Genomic DNA, 19760 nt, shown 5'->3' on the forward strand with positions numbered 1-19760 from the left:
TCTAGTTGTACAAAATCAGTTAAATATATGATGTTTTGTCTTCTCATGTCCTTTTCACAAGTACAAATCTGACTGGTGCATTTTCAGTGGAGTTCAGTACATATTCATTTCAGTTATGTTATGTTTTTACTATTTTATACAATTAAACTAATTGAATTTTTTTTAATCTACCTTCTGGGTTTTTTTTATGGTAAGATCATAATATATTAATGTGCAAGCCCTACTCTTTAACCAATATATCAGAGTCGTTGACGATGATGATGATAAATAATGCAAGTCATTTAGATTACAGCACATCAGTGTCTGTGGGTTTCGGTTCAAAGATTACCTATGTGCTATTTGTGTTGGTATACTCATTAAATAATTAGTACTCAATTTACTCTATTGCCTACAGAGATGATGCACTTTGCATAGGTTAACAGTTCTGGCTGTTTGTGGTTTTCCCTCTTCCTGAATGTCCTGTTAAATATAGCAAGATTTTATCTCCAGGTCATTTAATTTTTTATATGTATGTGTCTACAAAATATGTATTGTATTAAATAGATGAATATTCAGAAGACATGTATTAACTTTGTAAGAAGATATTCTATTATAATAATATTATTAATGTTAATAATTAAGATGATGGTTATCATCATCATCATCATCATCATCATCATCATCATAATCACCATTATTATTTTATATTATTATTGTCTTTTTTTATTATATATAAATAATTAAATTTCTTTTTGTCTTTACAGTATGCAGCCATATGGTTGTCCATGTTATATAACAATTTGTCTTCATTTAAATTGTTTCTCAGTAATGCAGCAAATAATTTCACTCAGCCTTATGGTTTAAAACATGATAAATATGGCATTAAACTCACTGTCATTTTTAAAATGAAATTTATGTGTCTATTGAAATAAGTTTTATTTAGAACATGAACTGTATATGAAATAGTAGCTCATAACTCTTTTTATAAAATCATTTTTATCAATAAACTTTTAAGTTGTCTATTTTAATTTTTGTAAAATATCTTTCAACCATTTCTTTATACATTTTAAATGATACTAAACCGAGATGAGCATTTTGCTACCCATATGGTTCAAAATATTTTGTTAAAAACATGGATATTAAGGTTAGCAAGCTGTAGTTTGTTGATCAAATGTAATCTTCTATATTTACCATTTGCATTTGTACATTGTACATTGCTCTTAAAGATCTAAGAAAACAATGCTGCTCTTAATTTTGAAAAAAAGATAAGAATTCATTGAAATAAAAATTAATATGATATTTCTAATATACATAAATACAGTATTTACTAATACAATAAAAAATACATAATTGTCTACAAAATTTTGGCAGGTATAGTCAGCTTTATGATTATTAATCAGACACTTATTGCCAAGACAGTTTTTAGTGTTTTCACATGTCAGTATCAGTTCAGTGATAAAAAAAAGCCTTAAAGCCTGAGTCTAGAGCAGTCAGTTGAATAGTACAGTAAATGTTTTCTTCAAATAGGCAGTATTTCAAAGCTGAAGATTCCTCAGTCAACAGTTAAAGAAGGCAACTAAAATCCAATCAATTAAGTAATATTATACTTTGTTGAAGTCTAAAATCCAGTTAATTATATTATGTAATGTTATATATCATTGAAGCTAACAGTTTGATGCGGTCTTACTCGATGTGTATTCATGGCATGGAAGATCCACAGATTATATTGATTTCAAATAATATTAATACAGTCGGATCTGAGTTAAGCAGCTATCTAAGTGTGTATGTCATGAAGTGACCTCTTAAACAGATGGCTGTTAAATACAGGTCAATTTGTACTCTGTGTAGTTGATTATTTGGGAGAATAAGTAATGTGGCTTTTTAAGATCTTGTGCATGGTTGCATAATACAGGTGACTGGTTGAGCAGGTTTCACAGTATATTCCTTAATTATGGTAGTTGGTGTTGACTTTCATTTAGTTTCCTCTTAGGAAGCCATTATTCAAATAAATTGATTATTTTCCCCTGTTTGTGCTGAAATTAATGATGTTTTAACAACATATTGTTGATTGAGTTTGTTGTTGACATGTATATAACCTAAAAACGTCCACCTTGTTTATTTTTCACTTGTTTATTTAGTTTATTGAGGCAGGAAAATCCTCAGCTAATTTGTCCTTGACTTAACCTTGTTGACCATCTTAGGTCAGCCGCAAGACATTTTGACCGAAAAACCATGTTAAAAAGTTAATTACATGTACATCAAAGATTGGCTAATATATAGCTGGATGAGTTAAGTAAACAGTGTAATATTACTGATCTAAATTTACATGTGTATAAATATACGTATGTACATAAACACTATACTGCTTACTGTTTAATACATTCATACTTAGTCATGCCTTTTTATTGGGGCCCCATCAAATTCTTTATTATTCTGATTTCTAATGTGTATTTTGTGATATAAAGCATGTCACTATATAATGTTCATATGAATATCACATATCTTCAGCTGTATAATACATTATCTATATCTGTATAATACATTATAAATGCATGTGTTAGGGAATGCTGTGAAAAAACAACAGCAACACTATTTTAATATTAAAAAGAAATGGTATGATGATGTTACCCTGATGTTACAATCATTAATACATTATAAAACTTTTATAAATATTAGAGGGAAAAAAACTGAAAAGAAAAAATATACATGTATGAAGATATGTCTTTAACCTTTTTAACTTTACAATCATTTACAGTCAGAAAATCTAAATATTGAAATAATATCACACCCTTATCCAATAACAGGAACTCTTCTTTTCAAACCTTAGTAATTAGTTCATTACTAAAGGTGTAGAAAGTCAAGTTTTGGCAATGCCTAAGCCAAAGAGTTGTGTTTATTTATTGTTATACTGTTACTGTTTGACAAACAGTGTTGGATAAATGGAAAAGGTGTATTGATGAGGTGCCAACTTCTTGTTGATTTCATACACAAGTCTGTTTAACATGGCACTCATCTTTTCTTTGTGAAGAGGGATTGGTCTTGGAGGAACAAGACATATTCAGAATGAAGACCTTGGAAGTTAATGCTGACACAAATATTTTGCTGGTGTATACAAAAGGATTATATAGTTATACATTATATTTGTTAAAGGCAATCCTTGGAGTGAAAATATGCACACAGATACATCATACACACAAATTGAAGAAAAACTTTGATATTTATAAATTTTATTATGAAAATATTACTAAATTCAAAAAGTCTCATATATAAATTTGTATTGAATAAAAATTATGTACCTTGATAAATATGATTTGAATTATATTTGTCTATTTATGTTCTCTCACTAAAACTGAATTTTTTTTAATTTTCATTTTGACTTAGCACCAGTTTCAGGGTGTGATCTAGCTTGTGTCGGTAGAGTGCTTGCCTGAGGTGCTTGCATCATAGGATCAAACCATCTCAGTGGAACCCTTCTCTGATTGTGGGTTTTTCTAAGACTAAGAGTAAAAATTTATCGAATACTGTAAATCATAAAATGTTAGCGAACTTAACATTTAGCGAAATCCAAATAAGTGACATATTAGTGACATAGACCTTTAGCAAAGTTGTCAAATCAGAAACTAAAAAAGAATACGCTTAAGTTGTAGGACTAGTGAAATAATGTTTTGACAAATCTCGATGTTAAGCAGCATATAGACAACTTAAATTTAGTAGAAAATTACAGTAATGTACATACTAACTGTTTGCTATCCTTTTGGTTCTTTGGTTTAATCAGTAGCATGTAACCATCGTTGTGAGTTCAGTTAATCACAGACAAAACAATCAGACAAAAAATATTTAGAAGTCCATTGTATATGTCTCTTTAAATTTAGCATCATGAAATATTAGCATCTTGTATGCCCTCGCTAAATAGCTGTATGCCAGTGATACATATAGTGTAGAGTATAAATGAAGTTAACCCTAGCTGCAGCCATATAAACTACTTTTTTCAGTTAGAAAGTGTTTATATATCTTCTATCCAAATATTTAAATTAAAATTTTTAAATTTTTTTTACAAAAATGTGCAGATAAAACCCCATCCAAAAAAACCTACCCTTCAAAAAAGCTGATATTTACTTTATTTATTCACATATTTGTTGTAAAAATGTACACTTTTTTTGTTTCTTTTCCAAAATCAATTACACTTTTTATCCTGCTATCTCTGGAATGAAGGTTATTGCCGTGTAAATTGCATAACAATTAACTGTCAATACTGCAGGCATTCCTGGGATTGTAAGTTTATGGGTTCCACCAGTCAATTTGACAAGGCGTCAGCTCTGTGTGACTTCAAAGTTAAAGACTGCATGCTATAAAATGAACCTTTAGGGCTTTACAGAAAGCATCAGAGAGTTCATCAGTTGAGTTACAGTCCAATATATCAAACTTTTATATCACTGCATGGGTCTGTCAGTGAACGGTGTGGGCTTATCTCTAGCTAAGTGGGTATGAGGTCAGAATAGAGAAGCAGGCGATTGGTTAGCTGTCTGAAGGATAATCTATCAAGCCGAACAAGTGAACGATTTCACCTTCAGTCTATGTCTGTGTCATAAGCAGTCTTTTCAAGAAGTTATGTAAGTTTTTATTATTCATACTACGGTATGGTATACCTGTGTTTTAGTGGGATACTAGTAGTACTGTTTTTTACTGAATAATGCTTGGCCTGATTTTGAACAATAGGTTTATACTTTGTATATGTGGTTGGCAAGAAGGATGGGTGTATATGTCAGTGACGATAAGGGTAGGGTTTTAAAATTCCATTGTCACCTCTACATGTACGTATAGGTGACTGCTGTTGAATATACTTAATGAACTTCAGATAAAGAATATAGGTGATTGCTTTCTATGATCTTAGCAAGTTCAATGTAACTTAGATATTATTATTAAAAAGAAAATGTAATTTTAGTTTTGTATTTATTGCTACTTGTGTAATACATGTTTACAGTTGATTCACAACTGGTGTAACAAAGGGCGTGGTATGTACTATCCTGTCTGTGGGATGGTGCCTATAAAAGATCCTTTGCTGCTAATCGGAAAGTAGTCAATGAAGTGGCAACAGCGGGTTTCCTCTCTCAATATCTGTGTGGTCCTTAACCATACATTGTATGTCCGACACCATATAACCAAAAATAAAATGTGTTGAGTGTATCGTTAAATAAAAACATTTTCTATTGGATGTTTTGAGATCATAATAAGGTGACTTCTTAAAACAGGTTTTTGTTTATAAAGTTGCTGTCTGAGCATCTTTCTCTTTATTTTAAATTTAGACATTTGATCATTGCTGCCTCTGACATACATTGGTTGCAATGGTTGTTAGTATAATGTTTGTTGGTATACATTGGTTGCAGTGGTTGTTGCGGTAGTATAATGTTTGTTTGTTTGTTTTTGTTTAACAACACCACTCGAGCACATTGATTAATCAATCATCAGCTATTGGATGTGAAACATTTGGTAACTTTGACATACTAGTAGTCTTAGAGAAGAAACCCACTATATTTTTCCATTAGTAGCAAGGGATCTTTTATATGCACTTTCCCAGCTGTATTGCACTGGTTGGAATGAGAGAAAAAACCAGTCAGTTGAATGGATCCATCGAGGTGATTTGATCCTGTGATGCAAGCACCTCAGGCGAGCACTCAGCCGACTGGGCCAAATCCCACCCCTTAGTATGATGTAGCCAGTTTAGGTCAATAATGAAAATTTAAAATGGTTAAAATAAATAAGATACTATTGCACATTAAATATTTATTAATACATCCTTTAGAGCAGGTTCTTGATCAAAAGCTCATTGCTTGTGCAATTCCTAGATAATAAATAATTATATACTGTTGATCAACGAAACACTGAACTAATTTTTTGGTGTTATTTCAGATACTATGAATAAGTTTTAGCTGACCCGTTTTAGTATAAAACTAAAGTCTGTACTAATCAATGACCTCAGTGTATTGGTGGGGTGGGATTTAGCTCAGTCGGATGAGTGCTCACTTGAGGTGCTTGTGTTGCAGGATTGAACCACCTCGGTGAATCCATTCAACTGATTGAGTTTTTTTCATTCCAACCAGTGCACCACAACTGGTCAAAGGCCATGGTATGTGCTTTCCTGTCTGTGGAAAAGTGCATATAAAAGATCTCTTGCTGCATTAGGAAAAATGTAGCGGGTTTCTTCTGATGACTATGTGTCAGAATTAGCAAATGTTTGACATCCAATTGCCAATGATTAATTAATCATCTTTTTTTTTCCCATTATATTTACCCTTGCAGATATTTCCATTATATACATGTATCTTATTCTACTGTTGCTTAACAAAACACTGAACTAATTTTATTAGTTATTTCAGGTACCGGTACTACATGTACCAATAACGTTTTAGCTGACCTAGTTCAGTATAACACTTAAGTCTGAATCTGGTCCATTAGTATGACCTCATTATATTTACCCTTGTGGATATTTGCATTATACATGTGTGTATATATGTAGCTTATTCCGTTGAAAACTGGTGTCACATCTAATGGACATTTATACTTGTTACATGATTACAAAATCAATACAAACTTGTACATACATGTATGTAGGCAAGACAGGTAATGAAATTATATTTAGTGGTGCTTATTCAATATACCTGTATGTAGGCAAGAAAGATAATGGAATTATGTTTAGTGGTGCTTATTCAATATACCTGTATGTAGGCAAGAAAGGTAATGGAAATATGTTGAGTGGTGCTTACTAAATACTCTGCATGATGACTAATAAGTACCCTCATGCTTATGATGAAGAGAGTGCCTGAACTTTGAACGGATATAGGCACCTAAAGACAGTTTAAGTGTGATAAACAGAATGTCAATATTTTGCTGACAGAATCTTGAATTTGAATTTTGTTCATAGCAGAGTGGTTTCAGGTAAAAACATTTAAATGTTATAAATGCTATATAAATTATTATTAATAAACAAAAGACTGATATTAATGTTTGTTATTGCAGATACTACTGATGACATTGCCACATCAGATCCAAGCTCTTTAGGCCACCATTGGGAACTGACAGAGGATCCTCTAAAACCACCTGATGTTAGCTTCCAGCCACTGGACACGGTCGCTCTGTACAGTAAGAACGTAATACAGGAGAAAGACACAACAGATGAGGTAAACCGGGAATCCATAGCAAACCTTAGAACAACACGTAAACAGTGGGAGACCATTCTGACACCAACTGTTTCAGAAAAGGAACAAACAACTACAAAACTTACAAAACCTTCTGGCACTGTTCGCCACTGGGAAGTAAAAATCCCTAACAAAGCTCCACCTAAACCAGCACCTGTGGTAAGTGAACAATCAAACGGAATATCCAAAATGGCCGACACTGATGTGTATGCAAATGAAAGTGCTATTGAGCACGAGATACGTATGGCAATAGAACGAGAAGAAATGATTAAAAAAGAACAACAGGAGAGAGAACAGATTATTAAGCAAAAAGGAAAGGTGGATGTGGGAATATTTGAGACGAATGCTGAAGATGAGAGTTTTAAGACAAACTATCATGAAATGACAGAGGCCGACAGGGGATCGGAGATGTGGAAACGAGAGACTCTGATTCAGCAGGAGTTACGGGAACAGGAGGAGAGAGAGAAGGCTTTCCACAAAGAGGTGGTGCAAGAGAATGACAAAGAGGTAATATTAATAGTGTTATATTTGTCACAGTATCAGTGCAAGGGTTGGGCTAAGAGAGCTGATATGTGGATCCAGTCCCCACTTGTTGAGATGTCAGGTCTTCTTTTGCCAATCACACAATTTGACATTTTATGGATAACATAGCTACAGACAAACCTCTCAAAACCGGACCCTCTGTAAACCGGAATCCCCTCAATACTGGATGTTTTTCACAGTCCCTTTTTAAATATCTATATGGAAGAGAACCTCTCCAAACCGGATACCTCTTAAAACTGGACTTTTTACTTGGTCTTTATGGTGTCCAGTTTAGAGGAGTTTCACAGTATTTTTGACTATGCATTTAAATTTTAAAAATTTGATTTGTGTCAACAGTGGTATGCTTTAGATTATCTGGGCAAAATAGCCTTCCACTGATCTGGTCGATCTCAAGGGTTCAAGAGGTCTTGTTTTAGAATTCTCATCCTACCCTTTGGAAATCCTAGATCTGCACTTATACAGAATTGTCAATGGTCAACTCATAATAATTTCTGTGCTCTTTGCTTTCAGTTCGTCTAACTGCCTGTTCCCAATGATTCTATATTGTTATTTATAAACTGTTTATAAAACACATTTTATTGCAAGCCCTTGCAGGTAGAAAAGTTTCCCGCATTATGCTTACTATACATGTACACATAAAACCTACTTTTTTAAGGATCAGGGAATTCCATTGTAATTCAAACTGACATTGTGTAACAAAATACCACAAGGTGGCTAGTTTGTTCATATACGGTATGTAAAGAAAATAAACGAATGTCATGCCACATGAACAAAACAAACGTTAATGATCTAGATATTCTACATACTTATATATTAAACATACACTTGGTTAGGATACAGGTAGTATAATCTTTGACCCCATGTGTATCGATACATGTACATACAATGAAGGTTAATGCACGGACAGGGTGGAAAACATATGCTTGAAATTGCAGCATTAAATATTAACCCGGAACAGAAATGTTTGGCATTGTTATAGCTTGAAGATACTTATCCAAACCATGCTTGAGCGTTATTTCTTACATACCCATTGGTGAGAACATCATTCGTTATTTCTTGATGACACATATATGTTTACACATGTACGTGTGTTAACAATTTCTAGACATACAACTGGCTGTTCCTAGGTGATGACCAGGTCACTAATGCCATACATTCAATGTAATTACAGCATGATCGAAATCGATTACACTGTGAATTATAGTTAATCTGACAGTCATTTGTCTGTGATGCGTAAGTTAGCTACAAGGAAAAAGGCTGTAAGTACCTTTTAGTCGAAAAAGATGTTAAAATTTGCTTAACACATGGTTTTTGAGTATATGTAAGAAATAGAATAATACATTTGTGTCCATAATATATTCATATCCATTGGATGCTGTTTATCTTTTAACTCATTGTTTAAAAATGTATCACACGTGCTTTCACTCCTTTTAAAACCTTTAAAGCCTTTTAAAACAATTTGTTGTAAGATAAATGGCATCTAATGCCACTCATGTAGTATTCTATATGTAGATGCTAGCCAGTGTCAGGTACATGTCCATGTACATGTAGTTACGTTTTTCCGGCCTTGCTGGAAAAGCGTTATTTATATATTTTTTATGGATTTATAAAGTCTTATTAATTGCTTGAGACTTCATATTTCTCTGTCATATGTAAATCAGACCCATTCACTAACAATAAACCTTTCAGTTCAAATACTATATACAGTGAAACCTCTCTAAACTGGACACCCTCGGTACCAAGTAAAATGTCTGGTTTTAAGAGGTATCCGGTTTAGAGAGGTTAGGTTCTGTACTGATTTTAAAAAAAGGACAGTGAAACATGTCCGGTTTTGAGGGAATTCCAGTTTACAGAGGGTCCGGTTTTGAGAGGTTTCACTGTATACGTATTTGAGAATTACACCAAAAGTAATTTATAAATTGTGAGCTGTTCATTCTGAATACATTGTGCATTATTATTAATTTCAGTTAACAATAGTTACTCCTTAAATAAATAAAATAAATGTGTTGGGATATTTGGTTTTGTATAAAGAACTTTTTTTCTCACTTTTAAATTTAAAAAAATCATATGAGCCTAATTGTCAGTTTTGCATGATTTATGAAAATCTCATTATTAAGACTGGTTAATATTTGAAAGTGGAAAACCCTTCATAATGTATGTCACTGTGGTGTGACTGATTCATCATTTTACATCTTTTGTTTTGTTTTGGTAAATACAGAAGCCTATTTTGTTTTTAAAATACTATTTTTTATTACTCTACTTGATTATAATGAAGTTTTTATTTACTATGATTAAATACTGGAATTTTGTCAATATCTTTTTTAATATATAGGAGCCAGCAAGATTCACAATGCAAATATTATCTACAATAATAATAAAAATACATGTAATAAAGAATCATGTGTAATATTAGTGGTGCATATGGTATGTAAATTACAGACAAATGATTCACTTTTAATTAATGTTTACACCTTTTTATTTTAACCTAGACACCAAGACACTGTCTTTTCCCCTCAAATAACTCTTGTCAAATGAGGATTTTGCTAAATTTAAGCAATGAACAAAACCAGGTTCATGGAGATCAATGGATTTATTTTTGTTTGGTAAATAGTCTTCCATTGTTAGCTGAGATCCGGGCCACTGTTGAATAGTTAGTGAGATGTATCACTTAGATTTTCCATCCAAGCTGTGGGATCATATCAGTTTACTTCTTATAGACTATAGGTTTGTTGTAAATAATATATATGGTTTTTTAAGTGCCTTTTTTGTAAATCTACTGTGTGGTTTTATATTTCAGTAATTTAAGGTAGGGTTAGTAATTTGATAGAATTCATGTATTGTAAAATGACAGCATAATTTGAAACCAGTTTCTTAGTTTAGCTCATCTTGATATATACTTTAGGGATATTTTCATCTTCTTAATGTCTGTTAGCTTAATTGAATCTTAATTTAATAAATTAAGACACATAAGCACTTTTGTGGTTCAGTGGCTAAGCAAGAAAAAATGATTATTAGAGAGACGGGGGCCTGGCATGTGAAGAAAAAAAAATATATAGGAAATGCTGTCAAAGTGGGAAGATAATTAAGCCATTGGCCTAAAGACTTGTAGGTACTGGGTTAATATCTTGGTACCAGCTCCAACTCAAAATCAGTTTAAGGGCTTAGAATGGACGAACAAGGCCACTGAATCTTCTCACTAACCACTAACAGCTAACTATGTCCTGACCAGACAGTCTAAATGCATATAGCTGAGGTATTTGGCAGAACAGCATGCGTGAACCACAGTTGGATATAAGTATTAAAGTTAAGCAATGTTTTGCTGAGACAATCTTGAAAGGTTTTATTTTAATAATCATGGTCTTCTTTTGCAGCAAAATATAACTGAAAAACAACCTCAGCCTTTGAATGAAAGTATCATTGAAAGAGAAATCAAGGCTCAGCGAGAGCGGGAGGAAGAAGTTGCCAAAATAAGACATAGTAAAATATCAAATGCTCAGAGTGACAAACCCCAGTTGGTAGAAACTGTGGAAAACTCCACATACGACGAAGTTGACAGTGAAGTTCAAAATGACATAAATCACAATGAACCTAAAGACGTTTCTTATGAAAGGGCCATACAAGGCTATCAACACGAAGGAGAAAGTCTGATTGCGAAAGAACTAAGAGAACTGCGTGAAAGAGAAGACGACCTACAAAGACAAAGACAGATGTTCAATAAAGGAGGTTCGGTAACTCCAAAGAAGGAAGCGGATGTTCCAAAGCCTCAGTTAGTGGAAAAGAAACCCACTCCTGTTCCTATTGTGAAAGAGGGAACTTGGCAAAAAGATGTGTCTCCATTTATTCAACAAAAGACTCGACGGGAGTCGCTGAATTCTTTAGACTCTAGTCAAGGCACGTTGAAATCACAGTCAGATAATGGAATGGGTCTTGATGCGCAGTCAGGTTCCAATAGTTTTTGTATCGAGATAACCGAAGAAACACCAATAGAGCGAGAGATTCGTTTGGCAAGAGAGCGTGAAAATGAACTCAGGCGGGCAAAGGGCCTTCCCGAGCTTCCATTACCAAAGTCTTCTCCCAAAGAGCCAGAATTACCTAGCACAGCTTCTTCCCACGTCTTTTCAAGACACAATGTCGCTGCACCAAACACCATGCGGCGCTTTGCTTCTAACAGACTTCAGCATGAAATTATTGCACAGAAACAGCGTGAACTTGATTTGAGAAAGGAAGGTAAAATCATTACGACTTCTGAAGAGCACATCGAACCATTGAAATACGTTTCCGTGACTGGACAAGAGAAGTCTAGTGGTAGTGGTAAGAGGAATTTTGTGACCAGACGCAGTGTTCAAGGAGGAAGTTCTTCTGACCGGACTGATGATGAAACTGCATCCGATTCCAGCTCCAATGCAAGCTTGACCACGGGCATGCAAACACCAGAACAGGCAGCACCTCCCAGGAGGAAGGTGACTCCAGGATCTACCACTACAACATTCTCTTACAGAGAGTCACACCAAACAGCCGAGTCCAAAATTGAGAGAGAGTTGAGGGAAATGAGAGAAAGAGAAGATGAACTGAGGTGAGAGCTTTAAGAGTTTATGTCTGTTGAAAATTGTCAATCTTTCTATATCCTTTTAAATACCATTCACCATTATAAGCTTGATATATGGGTTTGAATTTAGTCTCTGTTTGGTCACATTAGTGTACATGTATTAGTCACAGTACATGCACAAGCAAATCCAATGTCAAAGCAGTGGGCATCATTTTGTTTTAAAATTACTTTATATCCACATTTTGAGTTTTGCAGTCATAATAGATATAAGAAGAACATTAAAAAACTAAATTGCCTAATAACATAATAGATATAAGAAGAATATATATTTTTTAAATTGCCCGATAACATTATACACTAAATAACGTGAACTGAAACATTTCTTTCCTTTCTTTTATTTGTCCATTTTAATTTTCTACATGTATGGATTCATGTACTGTACATACAGCAGATGATTCATTGAAAATAATATTTAGCTTATCATACACATTTGTGTATGGCTCCAAAAATGTGTGTGTGTTTTAACTCAGCTGTGGAAGAGAACGGATGGACAGTGAGATTCTGCTAATCCATGGGCTTGTCTTCTGCTGCTTTTCTTTAACAAATATCTCCTGTGTTATCAACTAATAGCGCTCGGAACATTCAACATTTATTCTTGTAAAAGGTGTTTACCATTACCATTAATTTTGTGAAACATCTGTTATTTGTTTGACACATTTTGTGAAAAGAAAGAAGAAAAAAAAAACCCTTCTGTGTGTCTTTTCCATTGGATACTATTTTTAGTCCAAACACTGATGCAGACAATCTGTGAAGATGAAATGTTTTCATGTCTGTAGATTGTGAAAAGGTGTCATATTGATCAGAATCAACTCCCATCTTGGTAGAGTGGTGCATGCTTGTGTTACGTTACACTGGTCAAATGGCTCTCTGAGTATTGCTATCTTGCGGTTATTTGGTGTTATCAGAATCAACTTCCATCTTGGTAGAGTGGTCAACTGGTTTGCTGAGTGTTGCTATCTAGCAGTTACTTGGTGGTATCAGTCAACTTCCATCTTGGTAAAGTGGTCAACTGGCTTTTTGAGTGTTGATACCTAACGGTTACTTGGTGTTATCAGAAATCAACTTTCATCTCAGTTAGCTAGTTGTTTGAGTATTAATATCTAGCAGAACTGTACTGGGTGTTCAGCAAAAACAATTATTTGTACTAGTTGTGACTTCACATCATGGAGACCTACAGGACTTTATGGGTATAGATGGTGGGGGGGGGGGGGGGCGAGACGTAGCCCAGTGTTAAAGCACTCGCTCGATATGTGGTCAGTCTGGGATCGATCCACATCAGTGGGCCCATTGAGCTATTTCTTGTTCCATCAAAGGCTGTGGTATGTCCTACCCTGTCTGTGGGATGGTGCATATAAAAAGATTCCTTGCTGCTAATCATAAAGAGTAGCCCATTAAGTGGCGACAGCGGGTTTCCTCTCTCAATATCTGTGTGGTCCTTAACCATATGTCTGACGCCATATAACCATAAATAAAATGTGTTGAGTGAGTCGTTAAATGAAACCTTTCTATGTGTCACCGTAATCAAAATCTACTGGCAATTAATGGCATACATGTTAGGCTAGTCCACTTGCTGGTCAGTTGTCAGTAGAAAAAAGAAAAGAAAGGTTTATTTAATTACCACAGCACATTCATAAACTACATCTATTAGATATAGAAAATATGAATACTATAACACTGATTTTAGAAAGTGAAAAAAACCTTGCTGCCATATATAATAATAATAGGCAACTTAGAAATTAGCAGAAAGGCTTCTTTTATATCCTTCAAGATCCAGGCATGCTTTCCATGGTATATACCTCAGCTGTCTGGGCTATCCTGAGAAACATGAAGAATAACCTATGTGGTTGTAGCAGGTTGCTTTTCTATCTCTCAGTCCAAAGGTCTCAATAACCATATAAATGTATATATAGCCACTGACTGAAAACATACATTCATTTGCTTTCTTTTTGAGAATTTATAATAAGGTAACCTATTTATTTTTCTCCGGAGGTTTTAAATATTTATATGTAATGAGTGTTAAAACTGTTATTGATTGGTTGTGTAGCATTCAGCTTTATGTACATGCCCTGTGTCACTGATTAAATCTCATCTTAGTTACAGTGCTTATAAACCTGAAACACGTCTGTGTACACAATATGTGATATTAATATTCAAAGGCAAGGAATGTATCGTTAATCTTCATTTGTTGTTTGCTTTGTCACATACATGTAATCAATGCCACACCAATTAAATAAAGCCAATAATTAATTGTTATGGAGGAATATTACAGTTAACAGCAAATTGATAAAAAAAAAATATATATTTCATTGTGTTTTCCATAACAGTTTGTATTATAATCCTTTTTTTAAAACTAATAATATAAAAAATCCAAAATTACTGCAAAAGAATGAACGAATAAATGAATGAATGAATGAATAAATGAATGAATGTACTGTGGGTTTCAGTAAAAATGACAGAGAGTTGTCTCCACATCGAAATGGACTTCTTCCTTCTATGTTGGCTCATATTAATGTGTGAACATTAATTTAATGTCTTTCAAGCTGCTTGGTACAGTAATTCATTAAGCAAGTGATATTTACTATGAAAGTAAGATAATATTTCCTTAATTATATTCCACAACACATTAGTCAACCAGTGGCTGTTTTTACTTTTATGTATGAAATATATTATAATTGAGAGACTTGATGGACACCCAAGTGCTACTGTTGCATAGGCTGTTAATTATTTCTGAATAGTATCATTCCCACAGAAAGGACACCACATCACATTATTATTATTAAGTTTGAGGTGTCGGATAAATTATGTAACCGTTTGTTCACATCAGAAGACAGAATTTTAGTTACTTGCAAATTTTATTAGCCATTTTTTGTAAAAATTAGCCAATGGCTAATTTAGCTACCGACAGCATGAGCCCTGCATCAGTCTTTGATATACCGGTCGTGGGGACACAGGCTAACATGAGGAATAACTTGAAGTTTGGGAGGAATGCGATCTGGACAAATATGAAGGAACTGTTTTATTTAATGACGCACTCAACACATTTTATTTACGGTTATATGACGTCAGACATATGGTTAAGGACCAGACAGGTATTGAGAGAGGAAACACGGTGTCGCCACTTCATGGGCTACTCTTTTTGATTAGCAGCAAGGGATCTTTTATATGCACCATCCAACAGACAGGATAGTACATACCACAGCCTTTGTTACACCAGTTGTGGAGCATTGGCTAGAATGAGAAATAGCCCAATGGGTCCACCGACGGGGATTGATCCTAGACCGACCGCACATCAAGTGAATGCTTTACCACTGGGTTACGTCCCGCCCTGGACAAATATGAATACAAATGATCTCAGTGTTTGTCTTACAGTGTGTGATGGCAATTTGGTTGTGCTTAATTATGATGGAGAGTAATAGCCAGTTAAAAAGACAAATATCCACACCAATAAACCATCCCTCAATGTATGAGTGATATTCAAGGCACCAGCAGCCTCACTACATACAAATAAAGCTTTCATGTAAATTAAAAAAAAAAATAGAGAAAAAAGTGTATCCCAATCCTTTATTTACTATCTTATCATTGTCATTGCTGTCTGCTACTATTAATCATTTTTCATTTCAACTTACTTTCGTACTTATATCCAAATAAGGTTCAAGCACATTGTCCTGGGCACACACCTAAACTATCTGGACTGTCTGTCCAGGACAGTGAGTTAGTGGTTAGTGAGAGAGAGAAGAGGGTGTATAGTGGTCTTACATCTACCCATTGAGTCATTAAAACTTGCTCTGGGTGGAAGCCGGTACCGGGTTGCCAACCCTATACCTACCAACTGTATGTCTGATGGTTTAACCACGACATCACTGAGGCCAATTATCAAGCGAACTGTTGGCATCCAGTATAAAAACATTACCTCCCCTTTTTAGATCAACCCTAAGGAAGATAACAAATTGTGTCTTCAAAACCTGAAATTTCCTCTTGAGACGCAATTGTATAGAATTCTTTAGCACATAGCAAACTATACATCTTCAGAATATGTTTGCAAAGCAATGTTTTGCACTTTCTGACTTTTGTGAGCCATTCAGTTTACATAATGTCAGATTTCTTAAGGAATAAGAAACGGGTGTTTCCAGCAGTGTTATAGGATATGGATGAACCAACACATTCAAGGTTAGAGTCTGAAAAGACCTGCCATACAAGTAATACAACTCACTGGTGTTGAATCAACATCTACAGGGGTGTTTTTCTGTACAGTTTCATATACAAGTGCATACAGTGGAATCTGTTCAATGCAGCCATCTTGATTAAGCAGCCATCTTTGTTAAACAGCCCCCTGTCTTAATAAGCTATTTTCCACCATATTTACAATTAAACTAATATAATACATATTAGACTGTCTTAAATAACTACCTGTTTTAAGAGGCCTATTTTTTTCAGTTTCCCAATTTTACATAATACATTTTTAACCTGTATAGGGAAGCCACCTGTTTTAAAAGGATGTCTTTTTATCCTCCAAATAATTAAAAATAATACAAGTTGGTAGATATATACTCTTCAAAAGAAGAAACGCAAAACCACATTGTCATAACATTTGGAGAATTGATTTAATTATTGAATGGTGAGTCCGATAATTACCAAATGTTGCAGGATTGTTCACAATTCACTCTAGTCCATTGTGAGTAAGTGATAGGACACACCACCAAGGTCAAGGTCATCTGGAGTCAATACTGGGTGTGGCCTCCGCGTGTGTTGACAACTGCCTGGCACCGCCTGCCCATTGAAGCAACCAGAGTACGGATGACGTCCCAGGGGATGGTGGCCCACTCGGCCTGCAAGGCTGCTGCCAGCTCGGGCAGGGTCTGGGGCTGTGGTTGTCGCTGTCGGAGGCGTCGGTCCAACTCGTCCCATAGATGCTCAATTGGGTTCAAATCCGGAGATATCGATGGCCAAGGAAGGACATTAATGTTGTTGTTCTGTAGGAAAGCCGTTGTGAGACGTGCTGTGTGAGGCCTGGCGTTGTCATGTTGGAACACTGAGTTGGCGTTGGCCATAACTGGAACGATGTGTGGCCGGAGGATCTGGTCAATGTAGCCATGTGCATTCAGGTTGCCTTGCACGTGGACCAGGTCAGTTCTGCCAGTGTGTGAGATGGCTGCCCACACCATGACACTACCCCCGCCGAATCTGTCCACTTCCTGCACGCAGTTTGCCGCATAACGTTCACCACGACACCTATACACGCGACATCTTCCATCATGACGTCAGAGCAGAAATCGGGACTCGTCACTGAACCACACCTGTCTCAATCGCAGTTGAGGCCATTGTTGATGAATCTGGCACCACTGCAGTCGGAGTCGACGGTGTTGTGGTGTTAAGATGACACCTCGAACTGGACGTCTGGCACGAATTCCTACCTCACGTAGGCGGTTCCGTACGGTCTGGTCGGATATCCTGCGCAAACCTGGTATTGCTGCGGCTATGGAGGTGGCAGTAGTCAATCGTTCCCGAAGGTGGCGTACCCGGATGTAGCGGTCATGCCCGGGGGTAGTGACCCGTGGTCGACCGGATCTAGGGAGATCACGTGTTGATCCATGTTGCTGGTAACGGTCCCACAGTCTGGAGATGGTGCTTGGGGACACATGGAATGCCCTGGCAACGGCCGTTCTGGATTCGCCTGCGTCTAGTCGGCCGATGGCATTGTTTCTCTGCGGTTCACTGAGACGTGGCATGTCCTGGATTGTCAACTGTTGGCCAGATACAGAGGCCAGGCAAGCGAACACCCTGCACTTTTATACTGTCGGTGTTCATGTTGCACGTGCAGACAACGCACGTGCAGTGGTGACATGGTTTGCACGTGGCTGCGTTTTTGCGAATATTCACATTTTGGAACTTTATTGTACAGTAGCTGCGTTTTATCGAATGTAACCGTGGGAATGTGTTTGGGACATGCAATGACCTTATATTCACAAAGCATGAACCGGTAGGAAACATAAAATCGGAGTTATAACCCATTTGTACCCTTTTGCGTTTCTTTTTTTGAAGAGTATATTATGGAACCACCTGCTTTCCATCTCCAGTAAACTTGTATAATACAATATAATACAAACTAAAATGCAGTCAGCAATCACCTGTCTTAAGCTACCAATTTCAGTTAGTCTTGTTTGGCAATTGCTTAACAGGTTTCTTTTTACCCCTGTTATTATAACATAATATTTAAAAAACTAAAAATTCATTTGTTGAAACAAAAACATTCAACCAAACCTGTAGCATCTTGAGACAGGTCAATTTATTATATAGTACCGTAGATGGGTCTTCTTTTTTTTTAGACTATTAAAGGGGACCTTTCAGAAAGGTACCTGCAAAATAGGTGAAAAAGTTTGTTTTATATAATTGACACTACTGGAGCCCATTGTTTTATTAATCATCGACTATTGGATGTCAAACATTTGTAATTTCTTAGAGAGGAAACCAGCTACATTTTTCCATTAGTAACAGGAAGTCTTTTATATGAACCATTCCACAGGCAGGATAGCACATACTACAACCTTTGATATCTTGCTGGAACAAGAAATAACCTAATAGGCCCACTAATGGGGATAGATCCCAGACCGACCACACATCAGGCAAGTGCTTTACCACTGTACCAGGTCAGGTCAGGTCATAGGGTTTTACGTGCACATTCAGAACAAGCTATTGTGGGTACAAGAGCCGGCCTTGGCGGCTCCTCCGTCCATAACAGGAAAGGTGGGGGGAGGGGAGAGGAGGGACCGCCTGCACTGGCAGGTGCAAGGGAGTACCATGTCCCGCCACTTTAAATAGAGATGATTGCATGAGCAGGTTATTTAAGGAACTAGGCCAAGTGACAGTGTAACATAGAACATTGCTGTTGGTCATGATGAGATGTATTGTTTATGTAATGAGATAATGATACTCAGATATGACAGCAGTTAAGTGTTAACAGATTTAATCATGACACATGACTGATGACATGTTTTTTTATGTATGACATGAGTACATGTTGACATTGGCTATAAATACTTCTAATAATTATAAATATATTGGTTTTATGTCACCTGCAGTATACATTGTAGACTGAAAAATTACTATGCTGGAACTAGCCTTAAGCTACATATAAAAACTGATGAGCATGCATTTGAACTAATGTCTGTAAATTACCCCAGTATTAATTTTGATTCAAGGTTAGGATAACAGAAATTGTATATGTAAGAATTTTTTTTTATAGTTTTTTTTTGCATAGTATCCTCTGTTTGTTCTGGGCAGTTTGGTATATGGTTGTACTTATTTAGAGTGAGTGAAATCCCTTTAAACTGAACACACATAGCACTGGAATTATCTCAAAACGAGATGCTTTATTGGTCTCTGTTTAAATATCAGGGGCGAAACGTAACCCAGTGGTAAAATATTCGCTTGATCCGCGGTCG

General features: G+C 35.7%; 1 protein-coding gene across 1 annotated transcript in view; it reads left to right on the forward strand.

Annotated features, from left to right (window-relative positions):
- Window positions 1–19760, forward strand: part of LOC121374590 (microtubule-associated protein futsch-like) — a 182407-nt gene that overhangs the window by 157732 nt on the left and 4915 nt on the right. Inside the window, exons 16-17 of the mRNA XM_041501694.1 lie at window positions 6994–7679; window positions 11087–12288. Coding sequence (XP_041357628.1) covers window positions 6994–7679; window positions 11087–12288 — 1888 coding nt within the window. The remainder of the gene's footprint in view (window positions 1–6993; window positions 7680–11086; window positions 12289–19760) is intronic.

The sequence above is a fragment of the Gigantopelta aegis genome, chromosome 6 (genome assembly GCF_016097555.1).
Source record: "Gigantopelta aegis isolate Gae_Host chromosome 6, Gae_host_genome, whole genome shotgun sequence".
In the NCBI taxonomy this organism is placed as follows: Eukaryota; Metazoa; Mollusca; class Gastropoda; order Neomphalida; family Peltospiridae; genus Gigantopelta; species Gigantopelta aegis.